Source organism: Hemibagrus wyckioides, linkage group LG02, assembly GCF_019097595.1.
Source record: "Hemibagrus wyckioides isolate EC202008001 linkage group LG02, SWU_Hwy_1.0, whole genome shotgun sequence".
Lineage (NCBI taxonomy): Eukaryota > Metazoa > Chordata > Actinopteri > Siluriformes > Bagridae > Hemibagrus > Hemibagrus wyckioides.
In genome coordinates this window covers 14629768-14648048 of record NC_080711.1, presented here as the reverse complement: position 1 = coordinate 14648048, position 18281 = coordinate 14629768, and the positions used below count along the sequence as shown (strand labels likewise).

The 18281-nt window shown below is 41.0% G+C and overlaps 1 protein-coding gene across 9 annotated transcripts in view; it reads right to left on the bottom strand.

Moving 5' to 3' along the window:
- Positions 1–17131, bottom strand: part of usp36 (ubiquitin specific peptidase 36) — a 29405-nt gene extending 12274 nt beyond the window's left edge. The window contains exons 1-16 of one of the 9 annotated variants that reach the window (XM_058409145.1): positions 16994–17113; positions 12479–12766; positions 12164–12380; positions 12024–12067; positions 7539–7797; positions 6834–7055; positions 5821–5931; positions 5313–5415; positions 5141–5208; positions 3283–3353; positions 3086–3168; positions 2880–2991; positions 2630–2770; positions 2228–2328; positions 1997–2132; positions 648–986 (exon numbers count right to left, since the gene is read on the bottom strand). In XM_058409145.1, the coding sequence (XP_058265128.1) occupies positions 648–986; positions 1997–2132; positions 2228–2328; positions 2630–2770; positions 2880–2991; positions 3086–3168; positions 3283–3353; positions 5141–5208; positions 5313–5415; positions 5821–5931; positions 6834–7055; positions 7539–7788 (1737 nt within the window). In that variant the 5' untranslated portion in view covers positions 7789–7797; positions 12024–12067; positions 12164–12380; positions 12479–12766; positions 16994–17113. Of the gene's footprint in view, positions 1–647; positions 987–1996; positions 2133–2227; positions 2329–2629; positions 2771–2879; positions 2992–3085; positions 3169–3282; positions 3354–5140; positions 5209–5312; positions 5416–5820; positions 5932–6833; positions 7056–7538; positions 7798–8481; positions 11992–12023; positions 12068–12163; positions 12381–12478; positions 12767–16597; positions 16783–16993 lie in introns of those variants that run through there. The other 8 variants (XM_058409190.1, XM_058409196.1, XM_058409181.1 and 5 more) reach the window with 8 other exon arrangements.
- Positions 17132–18281: the final 1150 nt, after the last annotated feature.

The window sequence follows — 18281 nt, the reverse complement described above, 5'->3', positions numbered from 1 at the left end:
GATGGGTTCCCTTTTGAGTCTGGTTTCTCTCTAGGTTTCTTCCTCATACAATCTAAGGGAGTTTTTCCATACCACAGTCGCCTCAGTCACCTAAGGCTTGCTCACTTGGGATAACATCTAGGACTGTTTGTCTGTTTTCTTATGTTGTTTCTTATGTAAAGCTCCTTTGAGACAATGCTCTTTGTTAAAAGCGCTATACAAATAAAATTGAATTGAATTGGTTCATGCTAGTAGTGCAGCATGTGGCAGCGGTCAGACTCCAGCTGCTCATCACAGCGTTGAGGTGCTTCTTGCTTAAGAGAGCTGTATGAACCAATTGGAGTGTGTTATGTTTGTTTAAACAAATCCAATGAAAGATTTAGCTTTGCGAAACAAGGAACAGAAAGAATAAAAAGTGAAGGAAAATAAAGCGGTGACCATTACATCAGCACCTTATTTAAGTTACTTGCCCACATGGCAGCTACAATTTAAAAATAGCCCAGAAACACAATGTGCTTGTCCTGGACTCTGGTTATAAATACCGACATCTTGACAACTAATGTTTATGTGCCTGGAAGCCCAAAGATGCAGCACCAGAAACTCAAGCTCAGCAGAACGCATCCCAACGACAGCCAGGTCTTATTCTAACGCACTCAAGGTGAAAATACCTTGGACTCAGACGAGGTGTCCGCTGACGAGGACTCTGATGCAAGGGACTTGAGTGAGGTAGACACGGCCAGGCTCCGCCCCTCGCCGCTGCTCCCCTTGTCCTGCTCGGACTTGGCGACGCCGTTGGAGGAGGCAGGAATGTTGTTGCGGCTCTGTGGCTGAGCAGGAGGCTTCTTTAGCTTCTTGATGGGCTCCTCGATGAGCGTTGGGCCACCCGCCACCCTCGGGGTTCCGTTAGCCAGTTTGGGCGATTGGATGCCCGAGCCGTTACGCGCCAACGGCACGCCCAGCCCTCCGTCCACAGACTGGATCTTCCTCAGCTGAGCGGTGTCCACCTTCTGCAGAGAGAGAGGACGGAAGAACCAAATCATGTTACAGTCACACCAGGGATCAGCTGCTGCTGTTAACTGGAAGACCAGTTTTCAGATTGCTGCAAGCATACTACCATTTACACGATTCAAATGGAGTTTCTAAACAAAAAAAATATTTGAATAAGCTACATACTCAAAAAACAATATTGAATTACACAAATTTACAGGTCACACAAAGTCGGCACAAAGGAAATGCAACCATTACCTAATATATATATATATATGCGTCTTTCACTTCCCTCAACCTTTCTCTCAAGATGAAATTTATTCACATTCACTGCTTTAGCTCCTGTATCGCTGTACCAAGCACTCAAAAATCAGGACAAACCTAACTGTTCAGGTAAGGTTTAGAGGAATCTATAAAATAAATTTGTATTGCCACATCTGCTTGGAATCATTCCAAGTTCGAACTAGCCAAAACACATGATCTGATAAACATGAACTTTGATGCAAATGAAGGTTTACACAAGTCAACATACGAGTCGACTTTTCCTCAGACCAGTTTATGGCAGAATATTTACACGTCTTCCTGTCTTCCAGCATGTAGATATCAGTCAGAGTTACTGTTTAAACAGTAAAAACAGGACTTATCTTACAACACTGTGTGTTTCACCATTCTATAGTGCGAGTCAGCATGAAGAACTAAAGGCTGCATTTCCTCTACTATTACAGTCATTTAAAGAGCCGTTAATAATTACATATCTAATTTGCAATTACATTTACAGTAATGTTCAACAAACAAGCTCCTGTGATGATATAACAGATAGTTATCTCACCAGTTTTTATTGTTTTTCTCCATCATGAAGTTAATGAAAATAAAAAAAGTGGCTTTGTCATTTTACCAAGAAACCAGAAAGCACAAACTCCTCCATCCTGAATATTCTCCGGTGTTGTTAAACTTACTGACCGTTACAGAACCCAGTATATTTTTAACATACTGCATACTGAAATATTCTACTGGTCCTAATGATGATGACCTTGGTGATCTGCGGAGAGGACAAAGGCCCGTTTAGTGGTATTTTCTTCAGCTGCTCGGGGGTCATGTTACTCCTTCCAGAATGCACCAAGTTCTGCTTTACACCTGAACTGTCCGTGTTCTTCTTTTCAGGAATCCTACAGCACAGGGACTCAATAGTTAGCCTCAAAAAACAAACAAAAACAAATCTCTCTTAAGTGAACAGGTACCAGAGAGATGGGTGTTGTTCTACCTCAGGTAAAAGAGGACGTAAGCCTGCTGATTGAGCACGACCTTGATGTTACTGGAATGTACCATCGAATCGTTCATCTGGTACCACTGCCCATTGCTGGCCTAACGATGATGGGAGAAAAATTAGAAAAAACACTGCACAGATGTGGGTTTTTAGCAAATTCCAACCAAAATGATGAGGCATCAATTGTCAGCTTTGCACTTAGCACAGTTGGTGAAATGTGGGAACATGACACACAAAGTCAAATGGTGACAGAAAAGTGACTGGTTATGAAAAGAACTCATCGTGTAATGATTCCAGTGATTATTTTAAAGCTTATAAAATGTGATTTCAGGAGCTCTGAGGAACAAAAATAAAAAGCATTCAACAGCTTATATGTTTCCAAATCCATAGAACACTCACCTTTACATAACAGTAGTAATGACCAGCATGACAGCTGTACCCAGAGTGCACCAGGACTGCATAAAGGCCATACATCACCGGGTCTCCTGAGTTTTGAGACATGTATGGACGAATGTTCAGGAACTCTGGGTAGCCAACGTCCTGATGGAGGAAATGACCAGTTTGGGGAAAATAAATAAATAAAGAAAGAAAGAAAGAAAGAAAGAAACTAATTTGAATGCAGAGAGGTTTTTATTGCGATTCTGCTTACCTTGGTTATCTTTCCTCCACTGAAGTTGGCGAAGCGTTTGAGGGAGAGCGTGAGCACGTTCGACGTCCGATGAACCGTGAATCGTTTTGTTGCCGGGACTTTCTTCTTACACCTGGAAAATTACCAGGCAAAATTAGGGAAATTAAGTAAACGCTCCATGAGTACAATGGACATATTTAAAAGGGGAAAAAGACAAGACAACTAACTTGGCACACATGTAGGCGTTCTCGCCGCTCAAGACATCCGGCTTGACAAACAACTCCAGAGCACGAACAATATTGGCTGCTTGCTGACAGTGAAACCACACACACCAACAGGAGAGAGAGAGAATTTAGGAGGTGCTTCTTCAACTTCAATGCAATATGTTTTACAATAAAAAACATTAAATCTAGAGAAAACTCACCCGAATCTCAACAGCTATGTCCAGGTAGGGATCGTATGTATCTGACACACTTTTACAAATAGAACATTTCACTAGAGAGAGAGAGAGAGAGAGAGAGAGATTCTTCACTTTCAAAACATTTCATCTTCAAATAATACAAACGGTTGCCTAAATTCCACTTGCTCTTGAGACTGTATATATTAAGTCTTTAAATGTCTTTCACGAGGAACACACTCATGCGTACACAGACATTCTGTTTAACAATTTGATTTATTTCATCTTTATAAACTAAAAAAAATATATGCCTATATTAATATAAACAAAAAAAAATCATCCACTTATTAACCACACAGACGGATCAGCCATAACATTAAAACCACCTGACTAACATTGTCTACAGCTCTGACTCATTGAGGCATGGACACCACAAGCCCTCTGAAGGTGTACTGTGATATCTGGAACCGAGATGTTACCCATACAACACACCTTCCTTTCCATTACATCCAGCATTAACTTTTTCAGCAGTTTGTGCTACAGTAGTGCTTCTGCACATCAGTGTGTCTTGGGCGTCTATGGCCAGTCACCTTTTGGACGGTACTAACTACTGCATTCCACGAACACCCCACAAGACCTGCTGTCTTCTAGCTATTACAACTTGTCAAAGTCTCTCAGATCCTTACACTAGGCCTAGTTTTCTTTCTTCCAACAAATCAACTCTGTTCACTTGGCTGCCTAATTTATCTCACCCCTTGACAGGTGCTGCTGTAACGGATAATCAATGTCATTTACCTCACCTGTCAGCAGTTATAAATTGACCAGTGTACGTGTACATCTTCCAATTGTCCTAAGAAAACAATTCTAGCTGACAGAAAGGGGAGGTGGTAGAGGGGTAAAGCATTTTACCAGATGAAAGAGGCTAAACTTTCCACAATCTGGAGAAATAAGTGCTAACATTAGCTATTTATTTCAGTTCATTTGGTTTTTTTTTCCTCCCTGACCAGAGAGACCACTCTCTTGCTTTTGGTTGTCTATTGGATCATAAGATCAGTCTTAAGATCGTCTTTTCTGCCAGATAAATGTTAGCCACGTTTGAGCTGACTGCTGTATCACTGTACCAAGTGCTCCAAAAAAAAAAAAATATGACCCAGCTAACCTGTTCAGCTAAGGGTTGTAGGTATATGTAAAATAAATATGTATATGTAATTGCAACATCTGTTCATATCAATGTAAGTTTTGTTCCAAGAAAGAAAAATAAATAAACGCCGTAAATCACTACGTGCCTCTGTTGATGTCTTCCTGCACCCGGTTCTGTTTCTGATAAGCGTAATCATTTGAAAGGACTGTCTGAAATGGATCTAGAAGCTTTACAAGCCAACACATGAGTCACTCAGGCTGCTTCACGGTCGATTGTTTACATGACTCTTCCTGTCTTCCAGCATGCAGATACTAATCAGAGTCCACTTTACTGGTAAAAACAGGACTTTTCCGCTTCGGGTGGGGGAGATCCCCTTCCGGGCAGGAGGATTTCATCACAACACCGAGTGTGTCGCCATTCTACTTACAAGTCAGCAGGAAGGATTAAAGACTGCCTTTCCCCTATAATTACTGTAATTACTGCTTTCAGTCCATCAGAATTCAAATACATTTATTTCATTTGCTTTAACTTATATAACTTAATTTTTTTTTAAATACCGTTTATTACAGCATTTCCACATTTTATTGAAATAATCTTATCCTAGTTTATTCTTAGTCATATAAACTATTTATGACTGTTTTTCCCCCATCTTTTAAGGCTTCTTATGCCACTTTATCACATGTGCCAGCATCCCTATATTCTCACATCAGTGCGAACCACATCTCTGTAGGAGTCATGCTTTACCTCTTGACCTCAGGTAACCCCCAAAGATCTGGTGAACCAGTGTGGTGGCCTGCGTCTGCCTGTCCAACCTGACAATCAGAAGAACAGCAGGTTTCCATGTGTGTTCAAAGAAGAGAGAGAAAGCACCAAAGAGCAGTACTACGTGACAGGACACTTTTGGTGTGGGTCTTACTTTGGGTAACCGTTAAGGCAGGCTTTCTGCATGGCATCGATGGTGTAGCGCAAAAACTCATGGGCGTCCTCCTGGCTGCCGAACCGGAAGTGGCGAGCAATTTCTGCAGTGAAAGCACATCGAGTATTTACAAAACACTAATAACAAAATTTCAAATAATGTATGCTCTCATGGTACATTAGCACAGCTTTTGGAATGATTCTTGCATAATCACAAGAGCCATGGAAAGGAAAAAAAAAGAGAGAGAGAAAGCTAGACAAAAAACAAACCCAACCACCTCACTGACTCGCAATGTCCCCGAAAGGAGATCAGGCTTATGACTAAAGCTTTAATAACAGGCTACAGTCAGTGAGAACCGTTCAGAGTCTGTGTGTGAGCATGCGCACATACACACACACGCTTCTTTATACGGCTGAGTCAGTGAGATGAATCAGGCTTTTTTCTGCAATCCAACAGTAGCATCAGCTTACAGAGCATGCACCTGCCACAGCACAGGCTATAATCTTACTTTTCAAGTCACGGATAAACGACACGGGCTTGATGGCGTTGCCGGTGTTGGCGAAGGCTTGGATGATATGGTTCTGCATGATGCAGATCATACAGAAACCTGTCTGGTGACCTAGTGAAGAAAGAGGAAAGGAAGAAATCGGATTTAATTCTATATGGTTCGAGTGACCAGTCGAACAAGTTGATGACTTGAACAACTGTATTATTATTATAATTATATTATAAATAACGATAATGACTTTGATAACAGTGGGGTGTGGATTTTCAACAGTGTAAACAACATTATGATTAAGACACATCCCCCCCCCCAGTTATTTCAGAACTGTTATACAGCTTATCAGGCATAACAGGCATAACATTATGAACACTGGCAAGTGAAGTGAATAACACTGATTATCTCCTCATCATGGCACCTGTTAGTGGGTGGGAAATATTAGGCAGCAAGTGAACATTTTGTCCTCAAAGTTGGTGTTAGAAGCAGGAAAAATGGGCAAGCATAAGGATTTAAGCGAGTTTGACAAGGGCCAAATTGTGATGGCTAGACGACTGGATCAGAGCATCTCCAAAACTGCAGCGCTTGTGGGGTGTTCCTGGTCTGCAGTGGTCAGTATCTATTAAAAGTGGTCCAAGGAAGGAACAGTGGTGAACCGGTGACAGGGTCATGGGCGGCCAAGGCTCATCGATGCACATGGGGAGTGAAGGCTGGCCCGATCCAACAGACAAGCTACTGTTGCTCAAATTGCTGAAGAAATTAATGCTGGTTCTGATAGACAGGTCAGAGTACACAGTGCATGACGGGTCAGGGCTGTTTTGGCAGCAAAAGGGGGACCAACACCAATATTAGACCGGTGGTCATAATGTTATGCCTCGTCAGTGTACAACTGAATAACATTTTGGCTACTCTGAATACTTATGCATTTAACCTGTACAACTGAAGCAATAAAATTGAGAGCTGTCACTTGGTGTAAATCTGGTGTTTGCGCAAATCTCCGTCTGTGTGACTTCTGTACTTACAGGAGCGGCTGTGCTCCTTGGACAGCAGGTAGTTGGCGAGCGGTGGCGTGTATGTGAGACACTGCACGGTGGAGTTCAGGAAGCACGTGTTGCCCAGGTTGTGGAGGCCCGCTCCCACCCGGTACACTCGCTCCCACTTCATGGAGAGTTTGTTCCCTGGAAAGAGCAGCTTCTGAGGTGCCGGGATGCCGTCACCCTGACCTCCACTGAGGCCTTCAGAGCCTGCGCAAACACACATTAGGTAAAGACATGTTTTATGATTGAGCAGTGTGATTTAAGCCTCTTTAGTAGGGAGAAGCATACAAATGTGTTAATGCTTCCATATGATTATATGATTCCAATATGATTCCATATTGATTCCATTCAAAATGTCAGTAATAGCTTCATGTCTTTATTGTTGTTTATTTTTCAGTTAAACCTGATTTTGTATTTCACATTTAGCATAAATAGATTTGGTTTTGGACCAAGGTCTAAAGTGTTTGCATTTCTCTCTCTTTCTTAGGTACAAGTGTGTGTACTTCTCTCTCTCTATGCACTTATCTCCATCTGTTTATCTTTCTCTCGCTCAGTATATGTATTTTAATGGAGAGAATATAATATGAATATTTATCTCTCTATTATATTTGTATAATACCTTCTATTATTCCAACCCATCATATGCATATACTAAAACCTGAGCACAAACACTGATGGTGATGACCTCACCTTGCCTCTTGATTGGTGTGGGCTCGGCCGCTCTCTGCACCACACCCTCGGTCTTGGGGTTCAGGATCACATACTTGGTCTTGAGCGTCTCCAGCTGGTAGCTGAAGCCTTTGGTGGCCGGCTCGAACTCGATCTTCTGCAGCAGCACCTTCTTAGCCGAGGAGGAGAGCAGCTTATTAAGGTCTCCCTCATCGGTAGAGTCCTTTCGGCCCGGCTTCAGGGCCTCCTTCAGCTTGTCCACTATGGGCATTGTGCATCACTGAAAGATCAGATGCTGACAGTTAAATCACTAGATTCTGATTCTATTAGTAACATACAGGATAATCAATCTACATCCCAGATGATGTACTGCATACTATGCGGATTAATTTAGAAGGTTAGCATCATCTTAACTGGAACACTGACTGGAACTTTAAGCTGTTTCCCAACCGATAGTAAATGATGCAAAATACAGTGAAATGTTAAAATGTCTTATCCGCCAGAGTCTAATCGGCCATCTTAAAAAACATTATCGGTCCCTCTTCCTCTATATACACATTCAACATTTCTTTATTTTGGTTGAATAAGTGCAGATGCTTCAAGTGCACTTCATTTTGTGGAAATGTTCACCGAGATTACACTATTTACACTACAAGATGGTGGAGACTTGGTGAATAAGTATGTGATTTGAGTCACACCTAAAGTCTAATACCATTAGTTTGTTTAATCAGTGAGAAATAAGACCATTAAGTCTATTTTATAGGGACGATATGGGACTTCTACATTGTCTTTCTTTAGACATGCCTTAAAAAGGCTGATGTAAGTGGAGTGGCTTAAAGCTAGCAGGCTGTTTCTTTAATGGCCAAGCTCACTGACACAACAAACCAGAACATAGCACACACACGTGAAGCAGAAGCAACACTTGCTCCTGATCTGCCGTGAGTCACTCTGACATGCCACTTACAGTAACGCACAGTAAGCACTGTGTCAGGACTGTCGGGTCGGAAGTGGCGGGATTTCTGTATGTATATCTCACGTGATACGTCAATGCACAATCATCAGACAATCACGCCCCATCTTCAGGTACAAAAACAGCCTGGATACATGGTGACAGACAGGAAGTGCAGTTACATGGAAGAAATATGGTGTGTTCAAGTCACGTATTTACATGTTGCATGAAGAGTCATAATTAAGAGTGGGGAAAGTTTCCAAGTTAGCGGTGTGTGTCAGAAAACATGGTGGAATCAATGGATGCAACGTCTGGAGGTGACGGAAATTTGCGGTAACCGGACAATTACTCATCTCAGACGCTGGATTCGTGCTCATACAACAGCAACGTACAATTACAGTATAATACGGAACCATAAAGTTTACACTGGATTCAGAAATTGATTAAAAGCAAGACAACCTGATGTGCATTCTGAGAGTTACAAACCTTGCTGTATTTTCTAAGTAGTTAATTAAGAGAAGGTACACCTCCATCTCACACAGACCGAATCGCCCGATATCGTAATTACAACTTCCCACCTCGTAATTACGAACTGCCCAGAAAGAGTCTAATAATGTATTACCAAAAAACAATGATTTAGGACTGATGGAGTTTAAGCTTTTATTGCTTGCAGGAGTTGAAAAAATCTGATTTATACTTTCCCTGGCATGTTGGTGCGAGTACGACAGAGCATCGTGGACAGGGTGAAGTCTTACAACACTATGAGGGACAAATGTGTCCACTAGGGAGCAGTGGGTTCAGAACCATGCACCAAAATTTACTGCGGAAAAATGAGCCACAACATAGTTTCCTATTTCACTGTAGGAAGAATAAACTAAATACAACATGGATATATTTTGGGGGGTGGGTTGGGGTTGAAAACCCCAATAAATTTGAAACCAAATTCAATTCAAAAGCATTTTTACTCATCTGCCTTCAGCGTTTTAATCCACAACTCCAGCAATCATGGAAATGATGAATATTTAAGATTTTATTACAGTTGAATTGCTGTGTTTACATATTTTATAATGTGTGTTTATTGGAAGGGAAGGAAAGGAAGGGAAGGAGGAAGGGGGGAAAAAAAAGGACAGGGTAGGGAAGGGAAGTAAGGAGGGAGGAAAGAAATGGGAGGAAAGAAATGGAAGGAAAGGAAGACGTTAAGGAAGATGGGAAGGAAGAAGGGAAAGCTGTAAAGCCACTTTGAGACAAGGTCCATTGTTAAAAGCGCTACAGAAATAAATTGAATTGGAAGGGAAGAAAGAGGGAAGGGAAGTAAGGAGGGAGGGAAGGGAAGAAGTAGGGAAAGCTGTAAAGCCGCTTTGAGACAAGGTCCGTTGTTAAAAGCACTATACAAATAAATTGAATTGAATTGGAAGGGAAGGGAAGAAGAAGGGACGAAAAGGGAAGGGAAGGGAAAAGAAGAAGTAGGGAAGGGACGGGAAAAGAAGTAGGGAAGGGACGGGACGGGAAGGGGGGAAAAGGAAAGCACATTTTATATAAAGCAGGCCAATGTCATTTATCCCTAATTTGTTAGAAAGCTAGAGAATGAACTCATGAATGTATACTTGTTTGTGGAATTTGCATCAGCCAGTTGCAATGTTGCTTTAAAAAGCATAGCTAGCTATGAAACGTGATGCCATTTGGACCGTATGTGTGTGTATTTTCCTTCAATGCAACCATTTTCCTTAGATTTTAGATCACTAATTACCAGAAATACAAAATTCCATTTTTTCTCACCAGTCCTGCCACCGAAGAGACAAGACCTTAATGTATTAAAGGTGCTTGATGTCAATAAGTACGGTCACTCTGCAGAAAGGCATTCGAATGCATTTTATATTAGCTTCTCCCCTCGAACCATCCAAACATGCTCGAGTTAAATGTCTTGTGGGGACAGAGGGGTGATCTGCAGTGTGCTAGAAAACACAGGCTTACTCATCATCAGCTGTGCTGCTGACGCACACCGGCAGGCCGCACATGCATCAAAGCACACAAGGACAGAATAACCTTCACACTCTCTTCCAGATGCACGTTATGGGCGCACAGGGCCACCGGCAAGTTCTACCAAGCAACCTGCTCTGTGAAGTCTCTAACGGTTTCATCACTGAGAGCATTCGGATTCGGCTGATGGGATCAGAGTTTAAATGTGAACGCAGGGACTCCAGAGAGAGTCAATATTTGTCCAGACAATGAAAAATACACATGCTTTAGTATCCATGTTGTCGGATCCTGGCCTCCCCCCTCCCCCCACTCTTAAAATGCCCAGCACTGGTGTCCAGTGCAACCACAGTTTCCTGTTTTTGGTCAACCGGAGTGGAAGCAGATGTGATCATTTGCTGTTGTAATCCATCCGCCTCAAGGTTTGACATGTTGCGAAGTTTAAATGTTTTTCTACTCACTGTGGTTGTATACAGCGGATATTCGAGTTACCGCAGACGTCCTGTCAGCTCTGACCAGTCTGACTGTTCATCTCGGACCTCTATCATCAACGAGGAGTCTCCGCCCACTGGACTGCCGCTGACTGGATGTTTTTAGTTTTTCACACCATTCTGTCTAAACTCTTTCGTGAGAAAACCCGGTGATCAAATCTGGCACCATCAACCACAGTCAGAGTCACTGAGAGTCACTTATTTCATAGGTTTCATATGAACAATAACTGAAACTCATGAGCTGTATTCTCATATGATTGGATAAACACAGCGCCGGACATCTCGTGTGCATGTGAAGGTCGTCAAAGATGAAATATCTAACATGAGTACAGAGATCATAGAGTCTGATTACATGCGTTGTCCCAGGCAGAAGTGTATGTGTAATTTTAGCCAGTTTAAGTAGTTTTCTTTCTTTTAAGAATTTGCACAAAAACCTCTTAAATGAAAACTTTTTGGACATACAAAAATAAAAAATCTGCAAATTTCTGGAGGGACTGTAATGTTAGTTCAGGCATAAGAGCCGTGTCTTGTTACTGTCTTGCTCTAGAGGGAAAAAAATAACTGCTAAATGTGATGGAAATGTGCCTTATGATGCTGTTCCTCCCCCTAACAAAAGAGTAACACGCTTTTCAGCTCATGTTTTGGAGGCTTATGAATTTCTCTAATGTATCATTTGAATGAAGAGAAATGAATAGCTGCCTGGAGCGAACTTTTTTTTCTATGCAGTACTGCATCTTTCCTCGTTCAGGTTAATTGGCTTTTTCACCAACGAGTCTGTTCACGTTCAGTCTGACTGCTCCTGGCCTGCGAGCTGCCTGCTTCTGGAGAAATCAATCCTCTTTTCTTGTGTTCATTAAAGCAAGAAACTCTAAACAGAGTGTTAAGGATTTATTTGTTCATATCGGGTGGAATTTGTCCGACTGACGTGTAGAAAAACAACAGATGGAAGTATTGTAACTTTCAGGCTTCTTCAATATTTCGCAATAATTCCATCCTTATTCTTTTTTTTTCCCTTCGGATTTTAGTCGCAGAGTTTATTTCTAACCCGAATCACGACCTCTACCTCTAAGGCATGACCCTAATGGCACCTACAGAGCAGTGTTCAGCAGCTGAGGTTCAACCAGCATTCCTCGAACCTAGAGGAAAAACAACAACACTCTTAAAGGAAAAGTTTATTTAAAAAGTTATTAAAGAAACCTACGACAAGGCAAAGCTTGTATTCAGACATTCACCTCGTTTAAGAAAGCTTCCCTCCTCTCTGTGGGACCAGTTCCAGCCTTTTTCAGTTTAATAGATAATAATAGTGTGCTTGGCTCTTCATGAGGATGTCTTTTACATCAGCTCTCCTGCTAGAAGTGGCTGAAAGGCCCAGAATATTCCATCTCAATAATTTTTCACTTTACTGAAGGTGGTATATTATTTGACTGTATTTTTATTTCCCAGAGCAAACTATAAAAAAAAAAAAAAAAAGTATGTCTTAAAAGCAGCGTGGTTTGGATCAGTTTCAAACTCACTGTATGTGAATGGCTGTATTTTGTGTGGCTCACCTGACCAGTTCTTAGTCATGCAAAACGCTTGCTTGTATTTCCAACGTTTACGATGTTTTGAGCAATAGTTGGAAGCATTTGCCCCGCACATCGGGAGTTAGGGGTTTGACTCCCACCTCTGCATGTTCTCCCTGTATACTGGTTTCCTCCCCAAGTCCATAGACATGCATTGTAGGCAGATTTGTATCTCAAAATTGTTTGGTGTGTGTGTGTTTGTTGTCACCCCATCCAGGGTGTCCCCCAACTTATGCCCCTTGGATAGGCTTCAGGTTTCCTGCCTGGGACAAACTGAAAAAAAAAAAAATGGATGGATGGATGGACACACTGATTTAGTTTACAGAGTTTGCCAGTGGTTCTGTGTGAAAAACATCACGAGACATCATGTCGTCATCCATTTGGGCACTTTAATGTTGAACACCAACACATAAAATATTAGATTTACGTTGTTTATTTTTATCAGCTATTAACTCCGGTCTTATTTTTGGCCAACTTCAGACTGACTATCAGCTCAAAACCATCCAACCAATGAATACAAATAATCTCCCTCCCACAGGCTCACATCATTTTGACCAGGTGAAATTCTACAGCACCATGGCCACAACACACTCAATGATGTTTTTAATAATTACAGATAATACTCTTAAACCAGTGCAGCACTACCGGTTCTCCAGTGGGACTTTTTCTTTTGTTGCATAATGCTCAGTCCCTTCGGGATTTCACGATATTTTCACAATGACAGAAATGCATGCATCATCACAACGCACATTCGGCCCAATCCCACTTTGATTCACTTGTTATGAACATGAGTAGAGCCGTCATAGACAGTCATAACATCTGTATCTTCATCATTGGTAGAAGATTACAAGAAGAATCCTGTGCCTACATTTTCACCAATTAAGGTATATATATCTAAAAAAAAAAAAAAGGCTGCGTTATGAAGAAATCCACTGAAATCCTGGAGGGACTGAATGCTGCTTCGGTCCATCTATGTGCCAATACATCTGCATTAACTGTAACTGCAATTGTTGAATGATATGTACTGGAAAAATGCATACGGTTAATATCTTCCACACCTGTACAAGATCCTGCTCTACACACAAGCATGAAAGTCAAAAGAGCAATACAGCTCGAGCGCCATTATTTTTTTAAACTATTAATCATTTATTGCAGCTCTGTCCATAAATATAGAAATCTTCACGCAGCTCTAGCCAGGGGCAAGACATTCAACATGCAGTCCGATTCCCAACACAGCATCACATTAACACGGGTTGTTGAGAGGTGTAAAAGTTTCCGTCAAGAGCATGCTTACCCATGATGCCTTTCTCTGCGCCCAGACGTATAAATCGACCGAGAGACGTGTGTATCTCAACGTGATCTCAACGTCATTTGTCAAAGCTCTAGTTTAGAATTCGCTGCATGTTGTCACATATCTATAAAAATCATTATGTTAAGGACTGTGGTTCCTCGCACGCTGTATCCACGCAGCATTCTCCACATCCGTAAACTACTGCACATAAACCTCAGCTGCAATTATACTTTACTAGCATCCCATGCTCATACACAAGATAAGAGAACCAGAGCACGTCAGCAAGCCTGCTCAATCATAGCACAATGTTAAGCCAAAAAAAACAACAGGACTTTCATAAACAAACGTTCATCCTGGACCTGAAGAAAGAAATCTAACATCTGCTAACTCCTAGTGCTGGCTGTGAGCTCCAAGTTTCCATCTGATTTCCGTCTTCACAAAATCCCGTTAACCAGTATGGTGAAGGCTATGATGCACTTCCTCTGAAAAACATGAAGCCAGCCAAACACATCATTTCAAACAATTCTGATGGTCGATTATCGCCGATTTTGAGTCGTACTCGTACACAATGGCTGCTGTGGTAAAACTTTAGATCGTGTACGGAAACTAAACCAGTTGTAGATTCTATAAATAGCACAGAAATATTGTATCTAGCATCAATGTAGATTTTGGAATCGAACCTGGACGTTAAAACCGTTTTTTTACACACCTGAGTTTTTGACCTGAGTCTTTTGATTCCTTTTCTTTTTCAATTCCTGAGTCTTTTCATTTTTAATGGTTTTGTAGGAATTCTACAAAACTTCATGGTTAACAAGAGAAAATAAAAGAAAAAATAGCAGTTGGTATATTTTAAGCTGTCTTTCTCCGATTAAAACCACACCCTCAAGTCAGCTGCGACTGTAGTTGCTTTTCAGTGTAGTGCCGCTGCAACACGTGACGATGCAATGCGGACACAACATTCACGTCTGACACAAAAGTGAAAAGAAGGAAAGAAAGAAAAAAAAAGGCAATCCCCTGGTGAATTTTGACTGCCTCACTGAATCGTTCCTCACAGTTTAATATAACGCAGTGGTGTTAATTGCTTTTAATGGTGGGGAACATTCACTCCTGACACAAAAAGCAGCATTTAATAAAACGTGTTATAAACCAATCTCTTGATGCTTCATGAAAAACTAAAGCGACCAAGCCACAAAAGAAGGTTATGTCATGAGCTATGTTTCCATCCAAGTACTCCCCCCCCCCTCCATGTTAGAAAATGCTTATCGATATATTTGATGAAAGCTTCAAAACAATATATTTTCAATTAAAGTTTAGGCTTCGATGCATAAGGGCAGTTAATTGGAGCTCCATCAGATGAGCAACTGCTCCGTCCTGATGTCGTCTTTCGTACAATCTCAATCGTTTTGGGTTTTTTTTTTTTTTTTTTTAAATAAAATGACAATGAGCTGGACAATAGAAATGACATTTCCCAATACTCCGTCCATTTCACAAAGAATTGGGGACATGTGGGGCGCAAAAGGTGCACAATTTTATGGCGCTATAAGTATGGGAACAACATTGCACACATCATTTCATATGTAAAAGGCCAAATTGCACTTTGTTGATAACAGAACAGTCAAGAAGTGGACAGAAAACGTGGCTATTATCATTAAAAAAGCAACATGTGTGTGTATTGCATTTCCCATTTTTCCCCCCCTCGATGTGTGATGGCTTTGCGATCTGACATGTAGTCTCTCTCCATATCCAGCAACACCTGATTTTCTGTATTATTTCACTAATCTGGAGTTGACCAGCGTGGTCATGTCACACGGACAACCACAAGGGTGGACTCCACCAGCGTTGTAACGAAATAAGCACGTGCACCACGTCCAGCTGACGTCAATGTCCCTCCACTCACTTATTACTATTTTATAAAATACTCTTATTGTTAAGCATGCACTTTGTTTACATTCTGAATTCAACAACAAAAAATAATAATAAGTAATAAAACTTGAAAATTTCACGTTGGTTACATTTTCACCATAGTGACCGGAGCTGCTCTTTAAAGAGCACGTGCTAACTAAACGAGGCCTCGTGCCAAAAGGTGAGGAGAAAACCGATAGCGATAAACATGATAGGTATTAACATTACATAACACACCACGAGATGACTCGGAACAGCAAGTTTGCGGGAAAAAAACTCGCAAACAAAGATTATATTTCAGGCGTTGTGTAGCTGGATGTAAAGCCTGGCCACGTAGAGAACTAGTGTAACGCTATAGTGCCCTGCTAGCATTACATCCTGTCAGCGCTTAGCGGCTCGATTTTAGTCCAAACACCAGACGTCTAATGACAGGAAACAAAGTTATAATGCTTCATATGTAACCTTATGGAAAGTGTACGATATTTGGTCTTTATTTACGTCTTATAAAATAGCGCGCTAACAGCCTTTCCCTCAATCTCTCTCTCACACACACGCACACACACACCTAGTAGAGCATGTGCTGGTAAATAAGACGGGGATAGCTGTGTCTCTGGTTAGCTATTTATTCAAAGCTGGCGCACATACATATTAACATAATACTGCATAACTGCCTGAGGTCAGAAATTAATCTTTTTTTTTTTTTTAAATAAATAAACACGACTTTGCAGTCCCGCTTGCTAACACGTTGGTAACGCATTATGCCACGCGCTAAGCTAACTAGTTAGCCTGAATTAAGCATACGGCAAGGTGTTTGTTTGGGTTTTCTTTTTCTTTAACACAAACTGCAATACATAGCGCTCGACTGGCCAGCTTATAACCTAGTTAAGCCTATAAATAAGTGGTCAGTTTACCTCGCTATTTGGACACGCTGATGAGTCCGCACACGGAGAGCTGGACACAGGCGTTGGGGTTAAACAAACACGGCATCGATCGTACGATAATATCGACTCAATCGCGTATACACCGAGAATCGGATCGGGTTTTCTTCAGGACATGGTTATTTGCGGCACCGACACAAGGTGACACTGTGGAAGCTGACTGCTGCTGAGAGAGAGAGAGAGAGAGAGATCAGACTTCCTGACGTTCACCGCTCCTGGCCTGCTACTGTACTAACGCGCTGCGCTTCACACTGCTGCTGCTGCAGCACCATCACCGCCCTACACTCAATTACAGAGAAATCACAGCGAATTACCCCACAGCCGTCCAACATGGCTTCAACACGCACAGGAAGACCATAACACACATACCCGTATATAAACTGTCAGGAGCCTCGCAATCTATTTCTTCACTGAAGAGCTTCGGTTGCCGCGAAGTCCTTCATTTTGTTCCATTCTCTTTCTCCCGTGCTGCATTACCGGAGGGCGTGGCCACGGATGATAGACAGGCTCGCAAGCCAATCGGATTGAAGAAGACGGCTGACGACACGTTTCATTCACGCCACAAACATCCAATCAGAAGGCCAAGGAAAATGTCCTTCCGCCTACCGCTTTAATCACGTTTTCTTGTTTACTATGGCTGAGTGTGAACTGCCATGTTCTAGCCTCTGAGAGACTGTTACTGCAGTCATGGCATAAACCTGAGGGAAATTTAGTACACACTTGTGTTTAGATAAAGAGTAGTATTTATAAGACGTTTAGGGTCCTGTGTAGAGCTCTGCACTTAGTAGAACTAAGACTTAAAGTAGTAATTAACTGGTGTTTATATACTATCACTAATGCACATATGTTTATTTCCCTAGAATAAAGGCTATGTATTTTTTCATCATAGACAATCATATATATTTGAAGGCAAATTCTGAAATGGTAAAGCACTCAATTGTAGTTTTGAGTTTAATATGTATTAAAAATAAACATCATGCTCATTTTAGTTGTCATTTTTAATATATTTTTTGGTCTTTTTTTTTATCTTTTTTATTTATTTATCACGGTTTCATTTAAAAATGCTTGTCTTTACCTACAATCTGACTAAATTATCTTAGATTTGGTCTTTTTTTTAATCTTTTTTATTTATTTATCACGGTTCCATTTAAAAATGCTTGTCTTTACCTACAATCTGACTAAATTATCTTAGATTTGTGACTTATTTAATATTTTAATATTAAAAGTGGATTATAATTAAAACAAAAGGTTTGCGACTGTTAGTTTATTGTACTGTATATTCGATCCACATTACAAAGTCCTCAGTGAATAGATGCAGGTATATTCATCATATGCAACCTTTTCTAAATACTCACACACACACACACACACACATCATTCTGGATAATATATAAATCAACTAATGAAGGTCTGGCAAACAGTTTTTTTTATTATTATTTATTTTTTTATTTTTTTCTTCCAGTTTTAAATGTCTGAGCCTAATATAAATGTTCTCCTTCAATAAATTCTTTATAGATTCCAATGAATTATTCTTTCTCAAAGCAAAGAATATAGTGGAAATAGCAGTATGATGTACAAGTTTAATCTTGCCGCTCTGATGAACGACCGTACCCGAAACACAATCCTTTCGTATAAAATGTATTCCAGCAGTCCTCCA